Source organism: Cylas formicarius, unplaced genomic scaffold (genome assembly GCF_029955315.1).
Source record: "Cylas formicarius isolate icCylForm1 unplaced genomic scaffold, icCylForm1.1 PGA_scaffold_2__14_contigs__length_35257938, whole genome shotgun sequence".
NCBI lineage: Eukaryota > Metazoa > Arthropoda > Insecta > Coleoptera > Brentidae > Cylas > Cylas formicarius.
Genome location: NW_026844319.1, coordinates 15479914 through 15503888, shown reverse-complemented (window position 1 = coordinate 15503888; position 23975 = coordinate 15479914). Strand labels below are relative to the sequence as shown.

The 23975-nt window shown below is 34.6% G+C and overlaps 1 protein-coding gene across 1 annotated transcript in view; it reads right to left on the bottom strand.

Moving 5' to 3' along the window:
* Positions 1 to 3336: 3336 nt before the first annotated feature.
* Positions 3337 to 23975, bottom strand: part of LOC132697896 (transmembrane channel-like protein) — a 43418-nt gene continuing 22779 nt past the window's right edge. Inside the window, exons 6-14 of the mRNA XM_060663639.1 lie at positions 17383 to 17663; positions 15999 to 16190; positions 13685 to 13933; positions 13557 to 13626; positions 9076 to 9881; positions 6746 to 7000; positions 6389 to 6689; positions 6102 to 6339; positions 3337 to 4312 (exon numbers count right to left, since the gene is read on the bottom strand). Coding sequence (XP_060519622.1) covers positions 3663 to 4312; positions 6102 to 6339; positions 6389 to 6689; positions 6746 to 7000; positions 9076 to 9881; positions 13557 to 13626; positions 13685 to 13933; positions 15999 to 16190; positions 17383 to 17663 — 3042 coding nt within the window. The 3' untranslated portion in view covers positions 3337 to 3662. The remainder of the gene's footprint in view (positions 4313 to 6101; positions 6340 to 6388; positions 6690 to 6745; positions 7001 to 9075; positions 9882 to 13556; positions 13627 to 13684; positions 13934 to 15998; positions 16191 to 17382; positions 17664 to 23975) is intronic.

The following is a 23975-nucleotide window of genomic DNA, read 5'->3' as shown; positions in this document are numbered from 1 at the left end:
ATTAAATACGTCACAATTCAAGAATTTAAATGTTGAGAGTTATTCGAATTGTAAATAACGAAAAAGATGTTATAGCAATTACAAAATATTTGTTCACACTAATTGGGTTAGAATAGCACAAGTGAAAACAAGACATTTTTTTTAAACGTACCTTCGTTTATTCCTTTAACAAATTATGTATTATAAATGCACTCCTTAAATCCACAAAAACGGCGAATTACAATTTGTTATAGAAGATGGTATAGTACTTTTTCATGTGTTTTTGTTAACCAAATCCATAAGACCCTTTTTTTTCTTTCCAATAGACCTTTAGATCTTTATCTTTATCTTATCCTTGATCTTTATCTTATCTTTATCTATTTATTAGTGTCACTTCTTTGAAGTCAACATCATTGTAAGATTTAAAAAAACACTGAGTCTGAAGCTCTTTAATAATTTTTAAATCAATGAGACTTAAATTTATCATAGTAATAGGATGAATGTCTGACGCAAATGTTTCAAAATGTAAAAATCCTCAAAGGAATGTTGATTTACGGACAAAGGTTTCATTGAGTTTTTTGCGGACTAATAGGGCCAATGAAATCATCATGCGTTTGCACCTCTTAAATGACAGTTTACTTGCCGTTCGTGTGACTCTTGATTAAAAATGTATGACTGATAGTAAAACATAACTTTGATGTCAGATGAGATTTTTTCTGCAACTATTTTAGAATACATGTGCGTAATTCGTTCTTACTTCGATGGCTATGTGACTCCTAAACTTAGCATTCACAAATAGGTGTCTGTAAATGGAAAATGACGATCTTACACTTCTTTAGCAGCATTTTTCTAGGCCACTCAGGTTTCATATAGATCTTTCTTCGTCGAAATGACCTATTATTTTCTTTACAGTTAGCTACATAATCTCTATAAATGTCTGTCAATGAGCGACTACCATCTGTAAAAATTAAATTGATATGTTGCCGAATTCCTTGCATATGGCCAGGTCGAGAGTCTTGAGTTTGCCATATTTTTCTCGTTGGTCGGGTTCAACCATGTAGTTACTGGAGATATAGTAGCCCTGCCCGTGCCGATAAAACAGGAACTTATTAGGCAACTATGAAAAAAAAAGAGATAGTCCATTGAGACATTTAATAACCAACATGGCCGCTGACAGATCGTCAATAAGTTTGGTTGCGGCAGTATTTTCTCAAAATATGCCTAGATTTCGTTCTAGGTTCTGGGAGTTAAGTTTGTGAAAATCGCTGTCAAGAAAGAAAATGGCACTAAGTACAAGTTAGTGTGTGCTAGTTAGTGGATGTGCGGGGAAAATTTCTACCATAGTAGGGTCACTATATTATTTAATAGTTATATGGCTTCAACCAACATCTATGGAACCGTATGCCCTTTTGCTTGTAAGGTGCGAACCGTTTGATCATTTATGCCCAACACGTGTTCCAAAAATTACGTTGCCCTTGTTTAGTTAAATAATACGCATTTTATTGAGCCTTGTTAATAATTTTTTATGAATAATTATTTTTAATAAAATCTGTTTGCTTTTGTAGCAATGGCTAGCAGGCGGAAAATATTGGCTGTCGCTCTTCTTGATTAAACTTAGAAGAACACTTCAGCATGCATTTTTTCCGTTATGCGGCTATCATCTCTAAGATGTCTCACTGCTACTGGAAATAAAGAAGGAATCTTCCACAGCAGCTGGTACACTTTAAATTAGTAAATATATGCTTCACCTGCAACCTAATGTAATTTTTTGTAGCGGTGACATGTTTTCTATGTCTATACGTTTAGGAATAGACTGCCTTTTTCCGCCTGTATTTGAACCATGTCGTGCAGCAACGGACGAGGTTTTAGCTTGTTTATTTTATATAGTAAAAAACAATCTGGCCATTGAAAAAAGTTATTGCAATTCAGTTGCGCTACTTCAGACTTCCTATTATTAGCATTTTTGATGAATGCTTCATTTAGAGTTCTAGTTGATGGTGGTAATGATCGGCAGTGTGTGGCCAGGTTCGAAATAATCGAACTCAATATATTCAGGACTATTTTCTGAAATATCTATAGAAAGACCTGTCTAAGACTTGTACATAGGTACATAGTCTGAATCTCCATCATGTGAAGAAGAAGCTTTTGTTTCCTTCGTTGAATCTCTTAGGTTTTAAACTACTTCAGGTATTTTATCGTTTTATAAAATATTTATTGAATAAAAACGATTATTTCTTTAAACAATTTCTAACACTCTTTACACCTACCACCGTTGTTAATTTGCGCAGGTTCATCCACCGCAACTACCACGGGAGGAAATTCAGTTTCTGGCTGATTTATCTGTAAATAATTTGTTTAAGTGTCAACTGCATTTTCCATGTGCAATATTTGATGTATCATATATTCTTAATAGTTACTTCGAGACACAGTAAATTCAAAGCTATAAGTTAATGATCGCATCAAAAAATTTGAATCAATTTCTTTTTGGGTCTCAGGTGATTTTAAAAGAGTTTGGCTTGAAGATGTATTGTTTTCTCCGTCTTCTAATTTAGGCTTTTAAGTGCAGAGTTGCAGCATCTTTCTCCCACGCATTTTATGAGAGCTTTTTAGTTATTAGTTAGTTATTATAATTATTCACTTACCTGTTAATTATTTACTAAACAATCGTAAATTCATTTAATTATTATTAATTCTTTCACTTCAGACAGTACCAAAATAACAACTACAGTGTAAAAAGAAAGTGATACTTGAAAAAATGCTTATTCAGCTTAATATGTAAAATAACAGCCTAGTTATCTGGTTTTAATTTAGTATTGGGTAGTTACATGGATTTGCCTAAGCATATTCTACAAAAATTTTAACTACAGTATCGGATAAGTCTCAGTTTTAAGGATGCGGGGTCCTATTTACCGGAATTTAGCTTATTTTTATGTTAGAAACATTCCTTATAAGTTGAAAGGTCAAATAAAGTCAAACCAACATTTTGGTTAGTTACTGGGGTTTGGCTTATGACGGCAGTATTATTTTTTAATTTTCTATAGTCAGCTGCCACATAGTGGAATATTAAATTAAAAATAATACAATACACCTGGTATAGATTGTCGGTTATACGTATTCAAAAAGGGTAAAGACAAAGATAAGAAAAAATAATAATACTATAACGTATTTTGAAATGAAACTGCTGGATTTGTAGCAAAAGCAACATAGTGTTTGTTAAATTGAGGCAATATATTTTTGACAATAACAGCATAAGGTCAGCATTTAGGTCAAGACGCAAAATTTAAAATAATACATGATTTTAATGCAAAAGTTTAATTGAAAATCTAACCTTCATTAGAATATGGTCTGGCGAGATAATGTAATATCAGATCTCAGAACAATAGGATACACGTACCAACCAAACAGAAGACCGTCAGGAATGGAGGCGAATTGTAAACGCAGCCAAGACCCACCCAGGGTTGTAGTGCTACTGATGATGATGTATCTAAGATAACACTCTGCTGTTATAAACTCAAACTTCAAATTGTCAGAGGACCAAAGTGTGAGTAAGTGCCATCTCTTGGAGAGTTTTTTTATTTAAAAATCTAACGTTTTAACAGTAAAAGTTAATGTAAAGTGCCTTTCATCTATTTAAGATTCAAACACTCAAAATCTTTATTTTTGGAGTTTTAACGGTGGTCTATTTAACGAGCCACATTAACAACAGTTATAACGCTAACTTCGTCCTTGACATCGTTCTCTTCGTTATCCGAAAGGATGTCTTCCCTGCGCAGTTCCCCGACGTCACGCTTCAAGTCATCTTCAAACTTTTCTCTCACGGCCGTTTCGAAAAGTAGGTCGTCCCTTCGCATCTTCTCCAAATCCTCACCGAAGTGGCAAATGATGTCTTCGTCTATTTCGGTACTTTGCTTTTTCAATACGCATTTGATTTTGGGTTCGGTGCCTTTGCTCTTGGTCTTTACGGTGACTTCTTCATTCAAAATGGCCTCCGTGCTTTCGGTTTTACTGATGGTTATTACTGGAATCACGGACGACGCCGAGTCTTGCCTACAACATTCCTGGTGAACCTCTCTATCCTCTCGATCGGGCGTTTCCTCGGATATGACACTCTTCTCCGGATTGCGCTCGTTTTTCTTTAAGGACCAAGCCCGGTTCACTAATGCTTGCAATTCGAAACTGCTATTGGACACGGACCGACCTACAGGTTTGTGTGATACTGGTTTATTCGTATCGTACGGGAGAGAGTCGTGTTGTTCCGTGTCAGTGCCATCTTGTTCTTCTTCTGACGTAGAAGATTTTCCGAGCGCTTTCTTGATTAATTTACTGAAGAACACTGGAAAAGAGATCCACGCAAGTTACAGGATGAAGCTTAAAAAGGGTGTTTGCGAAATGACGTCATACAATTTAATCAATTATTCTCATGGAATTTCTGGAAAACCACGGGCAAATATTTGTAATGCTCGTGAGAATTAGAAGAAATGTTCTGTTCTTGAAGAGGTGCATTACAATAATCAAGTGCGCAAACTCTCTGCTGTAACTGGTTGCCGAGAAGTTTGTTATGCCCGATTTTCAAAAAACAAAAGTTTAAATCATTTAGAACCAATAAATTTTTTTCAAAGAAACTTCCACAGGCTACTGTAATACTTTTTATAAAACTTGTGCGTCGGTTTGCCAAGCTCTGAAGAAGCCAACAGGATGATTGGCGAAACGTTAGCAAGTTCGAGTCAACAAGAACCGACGCAGGAAGAATTATGAAACTTTCAAACATTTTTAAATTGATTCTTTCCTAATTGGAATGTTGACTATGATTTTCCATTTCCGTAGCATGTGGTGAAATGTTGAACCAGCGGTCTCTTATTACAGAAAGTAGAGAAGAATTAAAAGTACTGAAATCATATGTAGAATGAATCTTTCAGCAAGAACGGTTTAATGTAACTAAAAGGCAAACATTTTGAAAGTCGAAAGCGCTGTTTTTTCATTAAGATACAACAAAACATCTGGCAAAGGGTTTGACTTATCAGTATGATCATGTGACCAAGGCGTTTTTACAAACTATCCGCCCTAGTAATGAAGATTTAAAAAGAATTTCAGTACAAGAGGTAAATAGGATTCATTAATAAATATCCTCAAAAAACTGGATTAGATCATTTAACATTTAGTCTGGTAAAACCGTTAACTCAGCGTTACAGGGAGTGGACAACGAGATCATAATATAAGGTGAAATAATTATTATCAGATTTGCTGATACTAGGGTGGTGTTAACAAGTAGTAAAGAAGAACTTCAACTCTATGGATAACATAAATCAGCTTAGTGGAGATTTTGGCCTGAAGTAAAAATATTCAACCGAAAAGTGTTGATAAGTATAATTACCTGCGTTTTCTAATATATGATAACTGAGAGCAAGTGGTGGAAATCTGTAGCCCCATATAAAAAGTCCGATCAGCATTACTCAAGAAGTTTGTTTGTCAGCAGAAAACTAAGCCTATCCCTAAAAACTCGAGTGCTGCACTGTTATGTTTTACGGCATTGAAGCCTGGACCCTAAGTGAAGTACTACTTAAGAGGTTAGAATCATTCGAGATGTGAACCTACCGCTGAATTCTTCGTATATCAAGGACCGATCATTTTTCTAACGAAGAAGTCTTAAGAAGAATGAATAAAGAGTAAGGCAGTTGTATTCACTATTAAACAACGAAAACCACAATAGTTTGGATACGGAATACGGAAGAACCTACAGGAGGAACGAGGCCTGTACAACCTTATAAAGTTGTTGGACCAAACTTCAATACAGCTCTTTAGAAATGCCACTGATAAAGGAAAACTTGCATCCATAGTGGATAGGGCAGGCTAAGAAGAAAATTATATCGGGTAATTTGCTACCACCATATTTATCGCCCAATCTAATAACCACCTATGATTATGATTATGCAAATCAATAGAAATCGAAGCAGTTTGTAAACAAAACATAATCCGAGTCATAACAATACACATAAAAGTTATTGTAGGTTTTGCAGCATATTGTACCGAACATCATATGGATTCGATATTAACATAGCGTCCAGATTTAGTAATTATATTGTATTATGTCACTTCGCTTATCACCTTTTATTTAAACCCAATACCTCTGCTTTTGTTTTCAACTTTTTCTTCATTGTTCTGACTGGGCGCCATCTCTTCGGACTCTTGTTTGGTCGTATCCTCATAGCTTCTACCGCTCGGAAGATTGCCCAATAGCTTCTTCCACTTGGAAAATGGCGTAGCGCCGTCATCGTTTGACCCACCAGAGCCGGCTCTTCTTCTCCTGTCGACCAGCTGGAACATCTTTCGCCTTTCTTCGGTCCTTTCACGTCTCAGTTGTACCTGTTGCATACATTATTTATCAACCCGTTGAGGAAAAGGTGTTTTATACCTTTAAATCATTATTTGCCTCTCTTAGGGCCCCAGTTAGTGACACCAAATAATAAATTATCAACACCAAGAGTAGGAGCAGTGGAATGACAATCCCAGGGGAAGCTATGTAGTCTAACGCCTTGTGCATCGACGGTGGCACTGTAGCCCTTATGGTCTTGGTAAAGATGTGGAATATTCTTTCGTAGTGCGAAAATGGACCGCAGTGCCAAGATGGCTCGATCCAGACGATGGCGTAGCCCACCGGTAAGACGCAGAGGAACAACATCATAAGCAACAAGGCATAATAGAAGTTATTGGACCTGCGAAAAAAAAACAAAGTGAACAGGTCAATTTTTTAGTCGGTAGTTGTCCGAACCGCGAAGCTCGAAAAATGATTTCGTGGGGGACGTTGCATGTGAGTACAGCCCACGCCCTGAGGTACATCATTATGTACAGTTTGACGACATTGAGTACGACCAAGCCGGGCGAGAAAAACATGCCCATCCAGACCATACCCTGGTTGTTCACCAGATGTAGAATGTTCTCGGCCACTTTGAAGTCGCCGTACTGGGGAAACTTTTTTTCCAAATCCCAACACCAACAGCGGTTCATGACTCTGACGAAGATGCCTCTGAAAGCGACACAGCAAATTCTGTATTAAAAAGGATTCCTTTTTTAGCACATGCCATAGGAAACGTCAATACTAATCTAGAAAGTAAAAAACACAAAGGGCATTTTTATCTTCCGTTATGGTTTGTAAGCAGTCCTAAACCATAAATGCTTTAAGGATCTACATGTATTCATAGTATTATTATTATTATTACAAATATTGATACATAGGCTAGAACTACTTACATATATTCAAATCATGTATATCACAGTTTATTGGTTGTTTATCACAATTGTGTAAACAAACAAAGCTGAATTATGCTTTGTTTGTTATTGCGAGAGAGTTGCAAATCAGTATTGTTGTATAATTTAGTAGTGTTAACAGTTTTCCATAGGTACAAACCTATGAGGGTCTTGGGAGTGGCAGTTTGATCCACTTTCCGACAGTTGTTGGCAAAGTTGGCAATTTGTTGCTGATAAGCGTCAAACTCCTCGCCACCCAAAATTCTACATTGGGATTTGAAAAAATAGTTGAAATGTGTTTGAATATGACTGCCGTTGTAGACTCAATAATATAACGACTTATGGAAGAGGACAAACGCAGCCCCATCAGATTATCAATGAGAAGCACATGAAGAAAAGAAACTGTAATAAATGGGGATAAAAAACTGCCATCCGTTTACTTTAAAAGCGAATTTTGCCTTCAAAACAAATATATCCTCAACGCAAATATAACCTTTGAATCATCAATTTTTGTAGTAGATCCAATTAAAATTATATGCATTTAACAAGACCTTAATAATACATTACTACAAGTGGTGTGGCAAGATACCCAAAAATGTGAAAACGCATCACCAAAGCTTTATAGTGGTAAGTATTTTTGACATCGGTTCAATTTAGTCAACAACCGATGTCGCTGGTGTGAAATGTGGGAATAATGAGAAAAACCCTTACTTTTAGAAATAATCAACCTGAGGTTGGTCTCATTCAATTTAGTGTGGAAATATATCTACGAGTTGTTTGGAATTTTGGTTTCGAAGTTTAATCAACTGATGGTCGTTTTTATAATAGGCAAAAAATATGACTAATGTTTTATTAAATAATACTACAACTAGAGTTTAGGCTACCAACTTTCACAACAACGATTACTTTGAAGTGCTTTCAAATACCGCACTGGTTCATAACTAACTCTGCTTTTTCAGATAATATTAATTTTCTTGGAGGTAGCATTTGAAATAAAATTTCTCAGTAATCCAGCAATTATTATTTGACAATAACAATTAATGTTATCGAACTGTCACAATGTTTAGTTCAAAATTACATCTCTTTATATCATGGATAGCCGCCATTATTACAGGACGATGTTATGTTTGTCAGTTAATAATAATTTATACCTCTAGTTTTCTATCAAAAATTTAAAACGCAACAATCCTAAAATGTTTTCTGACCTACCTCCTTTTTGTTCTTCCCTTTATTTAAAGAGTTTGCAATAGGCAAGTCAACTCTGAATAGTCTTTTTAGCCAGTTGCGGTACTTTTCAAAAAATCGCTTCAAGAAATCTTTTTTTTATGGATAAAGGATACTTGTTCATTCAAACACACTCATCGTTTTACACCTAAGTACAGCTAATACTAACCACAAAGTGTCAAAATCTTTACTTAAAGCCAACTAAATAAATATAGGACATAACGAAGAGAAAGAGTTTTATAAAACTCTCTAATGCTGCAAAACTTTAAAAATATCTGTTATTATAAGAGCAGCGAATATAAGGCATAGCTAAGTGTCGTTCTTATTTGAGTCAGTTTAATACTTTCAGTTATGTCACTATGAACATTAAACTTTCATTTTCTCCATGAAATTAAGTTTATCAATGTGGAAAACGCGTTTTCTAACACTCTAAAATATAAGTAACGTAATAAAGCATTTTTAATGCTTCTCAAAACATATTTCAATCAAAACTTTTTTAAGTAGATATTTAGGGATATTCTCAAGACAAGAAGTGCCCTCTGTGCTGCGTTAAAATGCTTGCTTGTTGGGTTTTTTAATTAAAAATTTGAAAGTTCATCAATTTTACCAGAGATCGCAAACTAACTTTACCTAAAAAAGTCCATCGCCAAGGTAGATAAACCGGTCATGATTAAGTCCATCACAGTCAACTTAATCAGTTCCTGCCCGAACATGGTTTCCCAGCAAAGGCTGCGCAGCTTGGCGTTTCTGATGTAGTCGGAAACGTGCCTGGTTGAGATGGCCGTGGTCTGCGGCTTTAACGAATTTCGACACAGTTCTATGCAGATCGCGTCTCTCGGTACCAGTGCGGTGGTGAACCCCTCCATTTCAGATGTAGAAGTGGAAGTAACAAACGACGTCACAGTGGACGACACGTCGTCGTAAAGCGTAGAGAGTTGAGTGTCGAACCTCTCGTCGTCCGAAGGGTATGTAGCGTTTAGGAGCGAGGAAATTGTCGTTTTAAAGTACTGATCGGTGCTATGGTTGTACCAGCCAGTCGAGTTTAATTCGGTGGACGTGTTCGACGCGAATTGAGATAGCAAGTATGTCAAGTAGTCCACAAACGTGTCTTTGATGTCGAGGAAGTTTAACTCGGTACTATTTGGTGACACGCTTTCTGTCATGTTGGCGTAAGTACTCAAAAAGACTTCGGAGACGTTGTTTCGTAGGTCTTCCAGTTTCGGCATAATGTAAAGCGATACGTTGTGAGCTGCTTCGGATATCAAATCGGCGGAAGTGAGCACTTGTTTGAAAATATCGTTATCGTAGCACATACAGTCGGCTGTCTTATCAGGCGACGTTTCGGTGGTTAGAACGTTAATCGCAGTCGTTGACGTATTCAGATCGGCGTCTGCGTTCCTGGTCGATTCATTTTTGAATTCTTGAAGCAACACCGTCTATATTGATAGAGAAAACTGGTTCATTTTTAAATTTTGTTGACTGGGTAGCTAACCGAGCCGAGCATAGCCACCGAATGTTAACGAGATTGCTTTAGCAAAATATTGCCACTTGTGGCATATTGTTTCAAAAGAACCAACCGTTTTCGCTTTTTAATTTGGACTTCAATTTATTTTTTTATTGTTTACGGGAAACATTACATTCTTCTAAATAAGGGTCTGCAACCATACCATTTAATTTCATACAAAAAGGAAGAAAAGAAAAAAAAAACAAAAAGGAATGGTTAATACAAAAAGAAACAAAACGCTCTCTCATTCCACAGAAACGCTCTGAGCTGAAATATGTTGCCAACCGTCAAAGTTATTTCCCTGGCTTTTTTGGACAGTAAGTTAAGCAAAATCGCGGGAACGGACGCAAGCATATAGAGAGATAAGAAGAGTACATAGACAGTTTCTACATCATGTCTATTACAAATAGAGCAATTTATTTTAAAGTTATTTATCATTGTAGGTTAAGTAGAGAGAAAGCATTTTTCTAATTTGAGAAATTAATTTGTCAATAAATTATAGATCACGGAGCCAGAAGTTTTCTGTCGGTCAGGATATGTGATGAGTGAAATCAGTAGAAAAGTATATGCTGAGCTTTGTGCAATAGCAATGTCGCACCCAAACATTCGCATTTTTTCAAGCAAAATAGGTTTTTGCTATATTCCAAGATGTATAGTAACGCTGATTGTTGCTTGCAATCAAATTTGGTTTCAGGGGAATCGAGAAATTGAATTTGTAGGCAAAAACAAATTTTAGTGTGTTTTCCTGTGAATTTTAATGAGGAAGTTTAGGACCATTTTGAAGACAATAGGAGATATATGAATAAAACCTGCAAAGACAAATTCAGAAGCAGTTGATTTCTGTAAACAAAGGGTTCTTTAAGAGGAGTTTGTTTGACTTTGTTCCAGGTCCTAGATCTAGGAATCAGACAGTTTTTTTCCCTGCTTGCTTTTGGTTTTGTTGAAAATAATATTCCGGTTAACTGATTGTCTATGATTACTGAGAAGAGGAATTGAAGGTAACGTCCAAGGAAGTATATTTAGGACACTATTTCAACAGGACGATTATTAAGTTTCAAAGAAAAAGAGCAAGCTGGCCACCTCTATTAAATTCAATGATTTTAGCTTTGCTTACATTAGTAGATAGATAATTAAAGTTTGTGCAGTGCTCCGAAATAATTAGTTTTTTCCTGACTTGTTTTTGGTTTTAGACGTTGTTGAAAATAATCTTTCGGTTAACTGATTGGCTTTGATTACTGAGCTTTCCGCCATTTCCCTAGAAAGAGAGGAGAAGTGAAGCTGGTCACCTTTAGTAAATGTAATGATTTTAGGTTTGCTTAATTACATTAATAGATAGACAATTTAAGTTTGTGTAAAGCTCCAAATTAGTTTCGTTGGAAATAAGAATTCCGAAGTAGCTAACAACATAAAGTCATGAAAAATGAATAACGATCTTGTTTATTATTCAGTATCAAACCAAGGTTATGATTTTTTTTTAAGGCCGAATTAGATATTGCCCAGTTCTTTATATTAGGATTGAGAAAGGTCTGGAAATTGGCAGCTAGATAGATAGGTAGTTGGCCTACCTGTACCTTACTGTTTCAAATTAGAATTGAATTTATTTTCTGGCAGATATTGGCAACGTTCGTTTTTGACAATGACTAGTGTTATTGAATTTATGGTTAAGGAACAAATGAGTAAAACTACGCCTTTTAAAAATAAGAAAATTATTATTCTCAGCTGTCAGCCACCAAAACTCCACATTCAGAGTTGCAAAAATAATTGAAATGGGTTCAAATATGACTGGAGTTGGACATTCAACAACATAACGACTTGTGCAAGCTGATAAATACCGCCTCCCATCAGGTCACCAAAGAAAAGTACAGGAAGAAAAGAAAATGCAATAGATGAGAATGAAAAGTAAAATAAGAACAATAATAAAATCGTTCTGCTTATAGAATAAAAGTAAGCACCATGGACAACAAATTCTCCTTTAGAAAAGACTGAAAATCACTTTTTGTAGAGAAAGAATACTCGCCACTTTTAAGTTGAGGGACATTGAAACCTTCTTCCAAGAGGGAATAAAGATAGTGGAATGTAAAAAGTTGATGACTAAAATTTACAAATGTATTGAAAATTTTAGATTGTTTTTTAATAATAATTTTTATTACAATTATGTAATGCTCAATTACCTGCTCTATAATTATAATATTATATAATTATTTTTATATTTATTAATTTACCTCTAGTACCGCAGCTGTCGCATTACTTGCATTCGCAATTTAGGAACGATTTGAGGTGGATGTTAATAAACAGCCGTTCTTCTCATTTTTGAACACTTTCCACCTTAACTCATATATTGCATATTGCCTCCCATTATTCGTTTATGAGGTCGGAAAGGGTACTTTAATAACAGTCTAATTAAAAAGATATTTACGGTAACATCTTGACGTATTTGTAAATATTAAAATTTAATTGACATTTTACCTTGAATTATTACAGTAGCAAAAAATACGTTTTTAAAATAAATTTAAAAAAATATTTTATTACCGCTAATCAACAAGAAAACACCTGAACACTTGAGAATAATACACTTATCACATTACTGTTAAATAGAATCATATAGAATGTTCAAATTGAAAGCCACCTGCTTCGATGCATTTTGCAATCAGTCTTAAGAATTTTAATAGCTTTGATTTCTCGAATTACATTGAACCATAGTTCGTTTATCTCATTCGGGGTCTTAAAATTAATCCAGTGGATTTATATCTGGCCTTCTGGTAGGCCAACATATAGGCATACCATTTCCTGTCCACTTATTTGGAAATAATGTTGGTTATTAAATGAAGCGTAAGTTGTAAGACTACATTACCAATCCAAATTATTTTAAATTAAAAGTGATCATCTGCTGTGTGGATTTTAAGAAAATTATAGTGGTTTGAATGTAATTTCCTCCATAATCGCATGCTCGGTATTTCCAGTCGGCGACTATACTCATATCTCGTCTTGTTAAAAAATTATTAAAAAAAATATTAGATGCCGTACTACCAATACCAATACCAATTTCTAGAATTTCTGATTGAATTTTAATAAACACTTAAGATATCACGTTGCGCAATATTTCAAAACATGTTTACATGATTACATGCAACTATGTAAGAATGAAGCTAATGATGGACCGAAAACCGAAACGTCATATTCAAATAAAGTTAACTTCTAGGGGAGAAAATGTCAAAATGAAAACGTGTCGTTTGTTTAAAAAAAATAATTAAGGATAGGAAAATATTTAAAAGAAATTGATGATTTTCTGTTTTTCTTGGATATCTCGGACACTAATCCAAATTTTAAATTAAGCGCCTAAATACGCAACTTTGTCTGGATTTAACGGACTTCGGAGATTCCAATAGTCCCTCTTAAATTCGGAACACCCTTTATATTACATGAACAACAGTCACTTGAAGTTTTTGAGCTACGGTGTGACGGGGGAATATGGCTGGCGATATTAAGTAGAGAAAGCGGCTCACCAAGTGCTATTAGGAAGTTAGAGAGGATGGCGAGGGAGACGGGCATTGTTTGGAGTGACCGCCCTTATCTTGTTAACATTCGTTGGCACTAGTGTCATACTTACCATATCCGAAATTTTATCGAATAACGCAAATATGAGGGAGTATAAATTGAGAAGATTCAATACCATAATCCTAAAATGCAAGCAAACATAATTATGCAAAAATAAAATTTGAAGAGGCTTTATTATACCTGGCCAATTGGAGCCGCAATTGTTTCCTAGGGTGATACTGCTCAAGCAGGCCTAAAACCTCGAACAGCATCGGGAAAAATAACGTAATCAAAGACATGACGACGGTTATCTCGTTCCTGCGCCATACTGTGCTGTTTGCATCCGGATCGGTAGACCGCTTGACCACCACGATCACTGCGAAGGCCGAAAATGACAACAGTCCAGCCACAAGGGTGTTTACTAACACGCGAAAACAAATCACTTTCCAACTGAAATAGATTGTTCTGTTAATCCGTGATATCCAAGCGGTACACATAATTAACCTTAAGTTTGCTTTCTACTATTGTCACAGATGGGCAAGCGTTTTCAATCTCTTGCTGAGACAACTGTGTTGTGTTTATCCACGAGGTTGATTTGTCTAGTATTTTAAATATTGTGAAAAATATATTTTCATCCATATTGTTATTGTAAAATTTGAATGCTGAATTTTACATAAAAATGTGTGTTTGGTTAGTTTGGGTATTTGTCAGTTACCTCCAACATCTGCGAGTCAGCAGATTTACAGGGTGGTAAAATACCGTCCGTGAAACAAAAATTGAACTGGTCTTTGGGAGTTACGACATTAGACTGGTTCTCTACTACTTGGCAAAAAATAAATATACCAAAAAAACTGAAGTAAAGTCTCGGGGCAGGGTTGTCATAGACCTTGTCCTATATTTACCGAACTGTCAAAATAAAAGAGTTGTCTTTAGAGAATCGTTAGCGAAACACTTTGTATGTGATTTGATGCAATGAAATGTAATAAGTTCGTTCATTTTTGGGTAAAAACTCTCCAACACACACCGAGATATATTCTTGGCTACGTAAATTTTGCAAATGTAAAGTCAGGACTCTAAGATTTAGAAGAAATGTGAACATCTACCAAGTTAACCAAAAAAAAAAAACTCAAATCAGAATAATGGGTGCGGCACACGAAGGGGTTGAGAATCCAGAGTGCGTGGTATCTCTACTATCTCTAATTTTCCCTCCTTCGAAAGATGTTACGCCAGCGCAAGTCGACCTCGGGTCCTTTATTATTTAAGGCATATATAGCTGCCCTCTCAGAATATCTGGATGACATAAAATTATATCAATATTGTGACGATCTGACCATCTTAATCCCGGGGAAAGCTTGTAAAGAAATCTATGGAAAACCACCTTATATTAAACCCTAAAAAAACTGATCCTTTAGACCTGTTAAGTGTCAAAATAGACCAAAATTAGGTAAGTAACATTCGCATATAAAATTTCGAGGTACATAACTTGGCTGTCAATTAAGGCCGTTCAATCAAATAGACTGTATATCAAAAAAACTTAATAGCTCTTATTTTGGTATCTTAACATTGAAATCTTCCTTAAATACTTCTCTTTTAAATGTCTACTACAACAGTATACTCAGTAATCTCTTACAATATCATGAGTTGGGGAAGAGCAGTAGACTTGGACCGTATCTTTGTTCAACAAAAAAGGATAATTAAATTAAAACTAACCAAAACTATTGCTATAAATAATTATATATTATAATAATAATATAATTACACATATTGCAATTTTTTCCAGATGAAACTTTCCTTTCTTATATAGGTATGTCTATTCTACTACTCTAATCTACTCTACTTCACCATCTTGGCGAAGCGGCTCTGAAAGTAGAATAAGCAATATAGATAGATTGCAATATAGGCTTTCATAAAAAACTATGATTTTTAAATTTAATTTTATTGTTTTTAAAAACAGTTAGTAATGTAGAATTTCTACTTTTTTGTTCTTATATATTCCCAGCGTTATAATATTTGTAACACTCAGTTAAGGAGGGTTTTAATTGGAAAAACCTATTTCTAAACTACATAGAGCAAATTCGATTCGCATGTCACGATCTAAACTACACTTTACAACTAATTGAGATACAGGACATTTTTCAATTTTCGCTAATTTTGAAAATGGCGATTAATTTGTCGGACAATTTTATGAGGAAACTGCAGTGACCGCTTCAGATTTTTTTCAATAATTTTCTGTGTTCTCATAAATGATTGAACGACTTTCTTGTTCTATAATTTGGCAATCATAGTTGGATATGATGTGGAGTCCCTTTCAATCAAATTTGGTTGTTGTTATTTGCCAAAAAATATCGAGTTTTAAGAAATAAAGTTTTTTGACGTTTTACGTATAATCTAGTGGCGCATTTGAATGTTTTACGAAAAATCCGCTGTCTAAATTTCAAATTTCGACGAATATTAATTTGCATAAGCCAGAGTTTGGGTTTGGTTTGTTGTGTTGATTTTTCACCGCAATACTTGCTTTCTCGATTCCCGCTTTTTCTCCGCTTCTTCTAATAAGGCCTCTTTGAAGCCCATGACAATTGACGCAACTCTATTGTGGGCAGTTTCTGCGTTTCCTATCATATAGTCCCAAGCAGTGAATAGTTTCCAGCTGAAAATGCACTCGTCATCTTTTTCCGACAGTTTTGACATCCTTGAGTTCTCGGCCATCCTAATTCGTAACAATGCTTTAGATTTTAGATGGCCAAAGCAAGCTACGGAGGGGTAGGGGTGACTAGGTGCTGGTTCGATTTTTATCGACATAGTGTGAAACGGGTCCCCAGAAATTAACGAAAACAAATTCAAAAGGCTAAACGGAAGATAAGCAGTCACCAGAAAGCTGCTTGTCACATCCTTAATACTACTAAAGAATTGAATGAAAGGACAAGGCAAAATTTTCAGAGAAACATGAATATTATGAAATATTCGAGATCTAGTGCAAGCTTGCGACTGTTCAAAAGATTAGTTTTTAATTTAATTTTAAAGATTGTTTTGTTTGGAGTCGATCTGACGTCGGGCGGAAGGGAATTGATCACCCTCTCTCTGGTACAAGGCAGTGTGGTGCCGCGGCACAATATACAAGTTGTTATATCACTTATACCACAATAAAATTTTTGCACATAATAAACAAATCTTCATCATTCTGCAGAGTTTTTCTCTCTTTTTGCAATACTGTAAGTAAAAAATCTATGTCACAGTAACCGGTAAACGCATGCGTGCGATTTAGTTGATTTTGTAAACGATTTTGTTAACAAAATGAGAACCTGTTTGAGTAAAATTGAATGTTTATTTGAGCTTTATAGTTTATAGTATTGACTGATCAGTTGAAGAATTCATATTTTTACTTTTAGTGATGTCCATGTATCTTTAACTGCGCCTTTTTTTTGGATCCCTTAAACAAGATTGAGTGCTTTTTCTCAGCCCTAACTGAAAAATTTACTTGATTTCTTAAACTTTGTGACACCCATCGCCTGCAAATGATAAACATTCCAGTGCACCGAGTTACCTCTAACCTTCTCCAGCCAAATCTACATCTATAATATGACCACCAAATTAATCCTCTATCCTGGTTATTATCCAAGGTGTGAAAGTCCGTAGAGTACAGAGTAACAGTAGTGAAAGTAGTCCAACCAACTCGTGCTTATTAACACTTGCTTCTTCTCAAGAACCCATGTTCCCTTAAATTACCTCGTGAGAAAAATCGCTTTGTGAAATAAATATCTAGCAAAGCAACATATCATTCTATCAGCAACAAGCTCGTCACTGCCTTCATTCAGACAACCGCTGGGTTCTTTCCGAAGTGAACAATAACGAGTTTGATGGATCGATAGATCAAGTATACTGTGGATATTCCAATGACTCACTTTCTCAGAGTTGCAAAAAAGCTGTAAGCGTATACAACCAGGCCTGTGACGAAATAAGCGAAGGGTAGTCGATAGCCGTGCGACATGTGCTTCCTGTGGTCGACTTCGTTTAAAATGGCTGAATCATTATAATCCCTGTTGGTGTACCACCCGTAAAATAGAGGCGAGTACTTGAATACTCCCTCGAAATCCCACAGGGTCAGGAAGTTTGTAGAATTGAATCGTTCCTCGCCAAGGACAAATTTTCTGTCCTTGACGGCTTGCGGATCCGCCGTGATAATCTGAAAAAGATTTTGTGAGTGCATGGGACAACAACAACGAAGAAAAATAGCAATTTTTAACGAAAGTTATGTGGTTATCTTGTATAGCTATTTACGAGGATACCGAGGTTGAAGTTTAGATATAATCCTTTTTTTTGTGGGTCCATTGACACGTTTTTTTTAAGATGAGAACGTCTATATAATAATGTATAGACGTTCGAACCAAAGGTTATACCCTACAGAATTTAAATCGTTACTAGTTTTATAAAACGCCATTCTGGAGAAAAAGAAAATTTATTGATTGCTTATTAGTTTAGATAGTATTTTATATTATTATTTGAACAAAACTGAAACTGGAAGCACTTTACTTGAAAATTGGTTAAAAATTTCTCCAACTATTCACTTATATTATAAAATGCCATCCTGGAAAAAAAACTTTTACTCTTTGGGAACACCCTATAACTTTTAAACGGCGTGAGATAGAGATATAGCTTTATTTTTTTGCATTTTTGGATTTTCTCTTTTTTTTTAATTTTTATTTAATTTTTGTAAACTGTGTCTACGAGGCCATGGCCATCATTAATACTATTTACCGGATCACCTGATCATGTGAAAAATTGTAAATGAAACTTTTCTTTCCTCGTCTAATGGTAAATATCATTTAATGTAATGAACTATTAATTTTTTAGGATAACCTAGCTTTTTCAAATAGCACCCTAGTGGACTGGAGAACTTTTTAAAACCAGTACTTTTTTGAAACATTTTGACAACGTAATTTTCAAAATAGGTTAACAAATATACTCACAGGAAGGAAAAAAACCAGATACGTAAATACAAAATTTTACTTTTGCTTCTATTCATCATCAAGTCTGGCAGATTTTGCCGTGTTATCGATTTGGATTATCATGGAAAATAATAATCAATTTGCAAATGGAGAAAAAGTTGATGTTTTTGATAAACGGGAAATGCAGAAGAAACTGTCGACAGGTCCGTGCATTATATGCAGCCCGCTATCCGGGACGTCGCCTTTCTGCACATTCTTGCTTTAAGAGTTGACATTATAATTTTATTATAATTGCAGAAATGGAAACCAATGGGATATGTCAACGTAAATCCAGCTGCATTGCTAAGAGAAGTGACATTAGAATTAGACATCTCAGGAGAATCTGTGGGTAGAATTTAAAAAAAAAACACGGCTACCATTATGTTCAGTATAACCTTTATCAACACCTTTATGAAGCTGACTTTATAAGAAGACTTGGATATTGTAATTGGCTGTTAGATAAATACGACGAGTGTATTAACTTAACTTAATTGTGTTCACTAATGAGTCACGATTCTCAAATAATGCTATGTGTAACCGACAGAACAACAGATACTAGTCTTTAAATAACCAAAGAATTATTCGTCACGGACAGTTTTAAGAAAGGTTCGGAATCAATGTTTGGGCAGGAGTGATATGAAGGCGAATTATTGCACTTGTTTTTTTTATGGTGCCTTAGCTGGTGCATTTACAGTTCCTAAAAATGAAATTGAAGACTCGTTAGATGATTTACCTCTTGTCGTGATATAAAATATGTATTTTCAGCAGGATGGAGCGCCTCCCCATAATTTTAGAGATGTAAACTGAACATCTACGTGAAGTCAATTAGCCCCTACGGTCACCGGACTTGACACCGTTAGATTTTTTAGTTTGGGGGTACGTGAAAGACCGTGTTTATGTAACTTCGACCTACAAGAATTACAGCGGAGAATATTGGCTGCATTTGATAGTATAACTCCAGAAATGTTAGGAAGGGTTGCAGAGAATGTCATTTCTAGAGCGTGGGAGTGTCGAATACAAGAAGTATGAAATTAAGTAAATATCTATCGTACTTATTTAATTGAAATAAATACAAAACTCCAGTTCCAAAATAAATGGATGTGATGTTTTGTGTCAATGTAAAACTTGTCTTACAGTAAGACACGTTGATATACCACTTTCAAGTCGATTCTACCTACATTGTTGAGGTAATATTTTCTAACAGATTTTCAAACTGTTGTGTTCAATTATCCCAAAAAGTGACAGATTTGAAAAGAAAAAAAATATTTCTATTCTCTTGTTGTTTCGAGTTGGAACAATTGTTCGTAGACTGTATCTCCGTATTCCAAAAGCTTTTTAACATAATAAAACACTTTCAACAAAAAATTCTAATGTTCGAATCTCAGAAGAATTTTGAATTTTATTTGTTTTTAAATACTAATATATTTTTTCCTTTCCACTGCATGAGATTCTACATTTTTAATCTTACCGACTTGACAATTAATAATAAATAGAAGTAAAGTAGCCTGAGAAATATATATATATTTTTTTAAATTTACTCATCTGGTTTTTTCCTTCCTATGAACTTATTTTTTAACGGATTTTGTGGTGTCAAAATATTGCAAAAGAAGTGCCGGTTTTAAAAAGTTTTTGTTCCTACTAGGTTCTATTTGAAAATACTAGGTTATCCTAAAAAAATAATAGTTCATTACATGAAATGCTATTTGCAATTAGGCAAGTAAAAAAAAGTTTTATTTAAAATTTTTCCCATGATCAGGTGATCCGGTAAATAGAATTTATGATGGTCACAGCCTTCAAAGCACAATTTTCAACAATTAAGTAAAAAATTTAAAAAAAAAAGAGAGAAACCTTCCTATACTACTTAGAATAATCTCCTGAATCCAAAAATGTAAAAAAATATAGATTGTGCCATTTAAAATTCGAAAATTACTGTCGTTTCCAGTCAAACCGGAAGTGCAACCATTGACTACATATTGTCAGAAATTGAACATTCAGCCTATATTAACCCTTCCAAATTTGAAATCTCTATCTCAAGCCGTTGTGTCACCCGGTATGTAATATATGGATGTAACCTAATAATAATAAATAAACATCATTTAATTCATGCAATTAATTTGGTTGATCGGTTAGTTTTCTAACTAATCAGCTAATTTGTAAACTCACTAAAGACTCTCTTATAAGTGGATAAAGCAGCTCGTTACTATACAAACTAAAAATTTGCTTCAGTTAAAATGAAAATTTTATTTTAGCATAATACAATAGCTGTTGGTTTAGATACTAAAGGTGCATTAAACGTGTGATGAACTGATTATTTGCAGGTACAGTTCAGAACTTAAGCTCGTGTGACTTGCACTTTTAATACTTCACAGCTTTTTATAAAAAACGTTATACGCTCAAAACACTTAATTTTTTATTTAATTACCGCACCTGTCAAAAAACATGGTAGATACAGTGAGGTACAAATGTATGAAAGGGTTCAAATTAGCCAATTGGATAGTACACAAACTATTTAAAATATTAAGTAAATATAAAAGTAGAAAGGAAAAATCTGGTCATTAAACAATGTAAATTGATCATACTAACCAGCTGTCTAACGTAGAAACAAAATTAAAACAAAAAAATAAAAATGATTATTTATATTTGCTTGCAAATATATTGTAAATTATATTCCAACTCCATAACATACGGGGTGTCCCAAACTCTTTGACCTATTAGAGGATATATGAAGAAGGGAAAAATTTGGTTGGTTATTATATCCTCCTACCGGGCTGTGATTTCTATTTTTAAAATACTTGGGACATCACAGCGTTACCACATCTACTCGAACCAGACACTAACTTATTTTTTTTTTAATGAAATTCAAAGTATATTTTTACAATTTTAGATTGGATAAAAAATTTTGAAACGACAGTTTTGAAGATCTAAAATGATTTATAAAGTAATATAAATATGTTGAACAATTTCGGGAGTTAAAAGCAAAAAACAGATTAATACGATTTTAACAAACTTAACTGTTTGAGTAGTGAACCATGGTGATATGTTTTGACTACTCAATTTGATAGAATTAATCAAAGAATTTATTAACAAAAAATACCATGGCCGTTTTTTTTTTTTTAATTATTGGCCGTCCTTGCCCCTGAGATTGACTAAACGATCTACGTTCTGTTTCTTACTTCTGTTCGCACGCCTGTTACTCCATCTGCTAATTCTCTGTTGGAAAAACGCTCCATACTTACAAAAGTCTAAATTAGAAAAACTTCAGAGACAATTTGAAAAAGTAAATACCATAAATGTCAGTGGCAGCAAAAGGCTATCTTATTAATTCCATTTCAGTGCCTAATTTTCACTTCACTTGAGGGAAAAATTTAAAAATTTTCCTTCAAGGTCTATATGAATAATAAACCACTTCCAAGTCCATGCCTTTTACGGCATATGGCTTTGTTAGAGTCGGTAGGTCAGGTCTCATTTTGGACGTAGAATATGCTGCTATAGTTTGATCCACTAATTTCGGGATACCTTGTATATCAATGATTTATGTTATGTAATAATTAACGAGTCCAAAACATGTTGCAACAGTCCAACCTATAAAAACTGTACAAAATATACAGAAACGCAACTCAGACATTTTTCGCGTTTCAAGTATCAACAACGCAGTCCGATCGAATAGTTTATAATGAGGTGGGACGTTCTAGTTTTGATATCGTGGTGTTCGCGCGAAACCATCGCTCTGCTTTATCCCATTGTCGACGTAAACAAGGTCTACAAGTACACTCCTCCGGAAGAGGAGATTACCTTCCATCTCTACAATTGGTAAGTAAGGTTTCCCAATGGGAAAAATTTGGGCCTACTATTGTTCACATTATAAAGGGTGATTCAGACAAATGACTAATGTCTAAAATGGAGAAACTTGACATCAAAATATTACGATTTAGCTCAACGTGCCTCATTCAATGACTAATTGAGAAAGTTTTTATAACATAATAATAAAAATTTGCAGTTTTTTTTTACAACAATTGCGACTTTGAAACTTATTTGGATCTTACTTCAGGGGAGCGCTAGTTTCACTATATTATTTAGATAAATCGATTCATATTTTTTTAAACTGTCGCGCAATGGTTGAAAGATGGTAAAAATCTGGTTTAGTGTGTTCAATTTTTTATAGAACAAGAGTATCCTTGTTTAGACCTAAGTCTGTCGGTTTTTATATATACCTAAAATATGAAAATAAGTTTGGTAATAGTAATAAAAAAACTTTAAATCAAATGTTCTAATTCTCCATCGCCTACCTCAATACATTGAACTGATGAAAATCCAGCAAGTTAAATTAGAACAAACGATGTTCAGATCTTCAGAAACCATTTACTGGCGTATATGTTTCGGGAACACCGTGCCTTAATCAAGTACAGAGTATTTAAATTGATTTAAATTTAAATTTAGCAACGGAGAATAATTCAAATAAAATTAGTCCTTAAGCAATAAATTCGTGTCGTCAATTCGTCAAATTTAGTTTATGGCTTTTTGATGCACTATGTAAAATATCAAAATTATTATCAAATTTGTGCATTACTGAAATTAAAATGAATTGACTAATTAGAATTCGAACTTTTTTTTTATACGCTCTTTTACTTTTGATTCTTGAGATTTTCGTGACATGTTTTCTTGTTTTTTAAATTATTTCCTATGAGACCATATTTAGAGAGATATTTCGAAACTTTCTTGCTAAGTTTTTCCTTGCTTTCCTGGAACATGTTGTATTGCTCTCCATGTTCTGTGGCATGCAAGCCCTGTCACGGTTGGGATGATTTTGGTTTTCATACTTCACATTCTTTCAATCTAAATTTGGAGGTCTTTGTATTTCAGTAGCTTTTTGCTTCTCTTTGATGTTGTAGTCTGGTCATAGCATAGTGATTTTATCTGTGTCCACTATTGCTTCCGGATCGTACCACTTCTCAGACACTTCAGCTCCATATTCTTTACATATATTCTAGTTCAAGTGGGCTGCAACTCCATTATGACATTCCAAGTATTCCTTCATCTTAGCAATTACCGAGCAACCTGAAACTACGTGATGGAGTGTCTCACTTTCCGTTTAACACAGACTTCATCTACGGTATTTGCCAGAGGATTTTGGCTATAAGGTAGTTGATTAATAGCCACTCTTCTTGGCATGTAGTTAATCTGTCTCCACTTTCATGACTTGGCTTTGTTAATGGACTCTTTCTCTGACACTTTGAGTATTTGTCCATGTATTTGTTTTGTGATTCTTTTTTCCTTTCTTTCAATTCAGTTTTTTTTTATTTCTTCCATTTCTGCTAAAGTTGATCTGATGAGCTTTTTTATTGCCGGTCTATATACCATTCCCATATATTTTTCTTGGGCGTGTCAGCTAGGCCTCTCCCTCCATCGCGCCTTGGGACGAACAATTTGTCCACATCGGGCACACCATACATCTATCCATTGACAGGGTTTGTTTTTGGTCCTATCATAAAGATTTGTCTTCTTCCTTTGAT